The sequence below is a fragment of the Hydra vulgaris genome, chromosome 07 (genome assembly GCF_038396675.1).
Source record: "Hydra vulgaris chromosome 07, alternate assembly HydraT2T_AEP".
Classification (NCBI taxonomy): domain Eukaryota; kingdom Metazoa; phylum Cnidaria; class Hydrozoa; order Anthoathecata; family Hydridae; genus Hydra; species Hydra vulgaris.
This window is the reverse complement of record NC_088926.1, coordinates 33774972-33776190: the sequence shown is the minus strand read 5'-3', so window position 1 is coordinate 33776190 and position 1219 is coordinate 33774972. Positions and strand designations below refer to the sequence as shown.

Sequence of the window (1219 nt, the reverse complement as noted above, 5' to 3'; positions counted from 1 at the left end):
AAAGTAATACAAGTAAAAAGTCATACAATGAAGAAGATTTAGGATCTGCGTTTAATGATATAAAAGAAAAAAAAACTTTAATCTGAAAAGCTGCATTCAAATATGGCATTACACTCTCAACTCTAATAGGTCGCAAGATCAACAACAATGCGATCTTCAAGGGATCAGGATCATTAACTGTACTCTCACAGCAAACAGAATCAATTATGGTGGATGCGTTTAAGTTCCTATGTGATTGGGTTTATGGTTAAACAGGAATCAATGTCATGGAATTCGTTTACAGTTACCTTCTTCGTACAAATCAATGAGGCCTATTTAAAAACGGAAGGGGTGGCAAAGACTGGTTTTATGCATTTATAAACCGATGGTCTCAAGAAATTTCTACTAAAAAAACTCGCAATTTTTTTGAAGTTGTCATTAAACAATATCAATTGTCTGGGATAAATTCTGGTTGTCACATTTGGAATCGCGATGAAACGAGTTTCTGTGGTGATCAAGGCAAAGCAACTGTAGTATGTCGAAAAGGTGCAAAGCGTGTTTCAAAACTCACTGGTTACAACGAAAAAATCCATTATACAGTAAACAATTGCTGTAATGCTGATGGATACTTTACACCACCATTCGTGGTATACAAAGCAAAGCGAAACTTTAGAGCTGAGCGGGCTTTAGGTGGTCTAATTGGCACCAAATATTCAATTTCTAAATCTGATTGGATCGAGCATGACATATTTATTGAATGGATGAAGGAATTGTATATACCAGAATGTCAAGCTATTAGTGGTACTCATACTTTACATCTTGATGGACATACGTCTGATGTCAGTTTAGCAGCTGTATTGCTATGTTGGGAAAACAATATAATCTTGATTTGTCTACCAGCCCACTCATCTCACATTCTTCAGCCACTGGACAGAGGTGTCTATTGCCATATTAAGCGAGTGTGGAAGGCAGTTCTTACCAAATATTACAAAGACACAAAATAAAAAAACTTAGATAAAGAAAATTCTCCTACGTTGCTCAAACAGGTGTATGAGAGCAGCAAGTATTTTACACGTTTGCATTCTACGCTGCTTTTGAATATACTGGGTTATTTCCACTTAACAAAAACAAAATCAATCAATAGGCATTAGCTATCTCCGAAACGTTTAATCAACCGACGTCTTCAACGCCATTGCAAACAATAAAGTCTTTAGCATTATCTTCTGAACCAGCAACAGCA

The 1219-nt window shown here is 36.1% G+C and overlaps 1 protein-coding gene across 1 annotated transcript; it reads left to right on the top strand.

Annotated features, from left to right (window-relative positions):
• Positions 1-206: 206 nt before the first annotated feature.
• Positions 207-983, top strand: LOC136082711 (uncharacterized). Its single transcript, XM_065802131.1, has 2 exons — positions 207-246; positions 412-983. Exons 1-2 carry the CDS (start codon positions 207-209, stop codon positions 981-983), a joined length of 612 nt encoding a protein of 203 aa, XP_065658203.1.
• The last annotated feature ends 236 nt before the right edge of the window (positions 984-1219 follow it).

Coding starts and splice junctions, on each gene's coding strand:
- LOC136082711 (XM_065802131.1), top strand. CDS start 207: ATGGTGGATGCGTTTAAGTTCCTATGTGATTGGGTTTATG. Junction 247..411: donor CCTATGTGATTGGGTTTATG/GTTAAACAGGAA, acceptor ATTTTTTTGAAG/TTGTCATTAAACAATATCAA.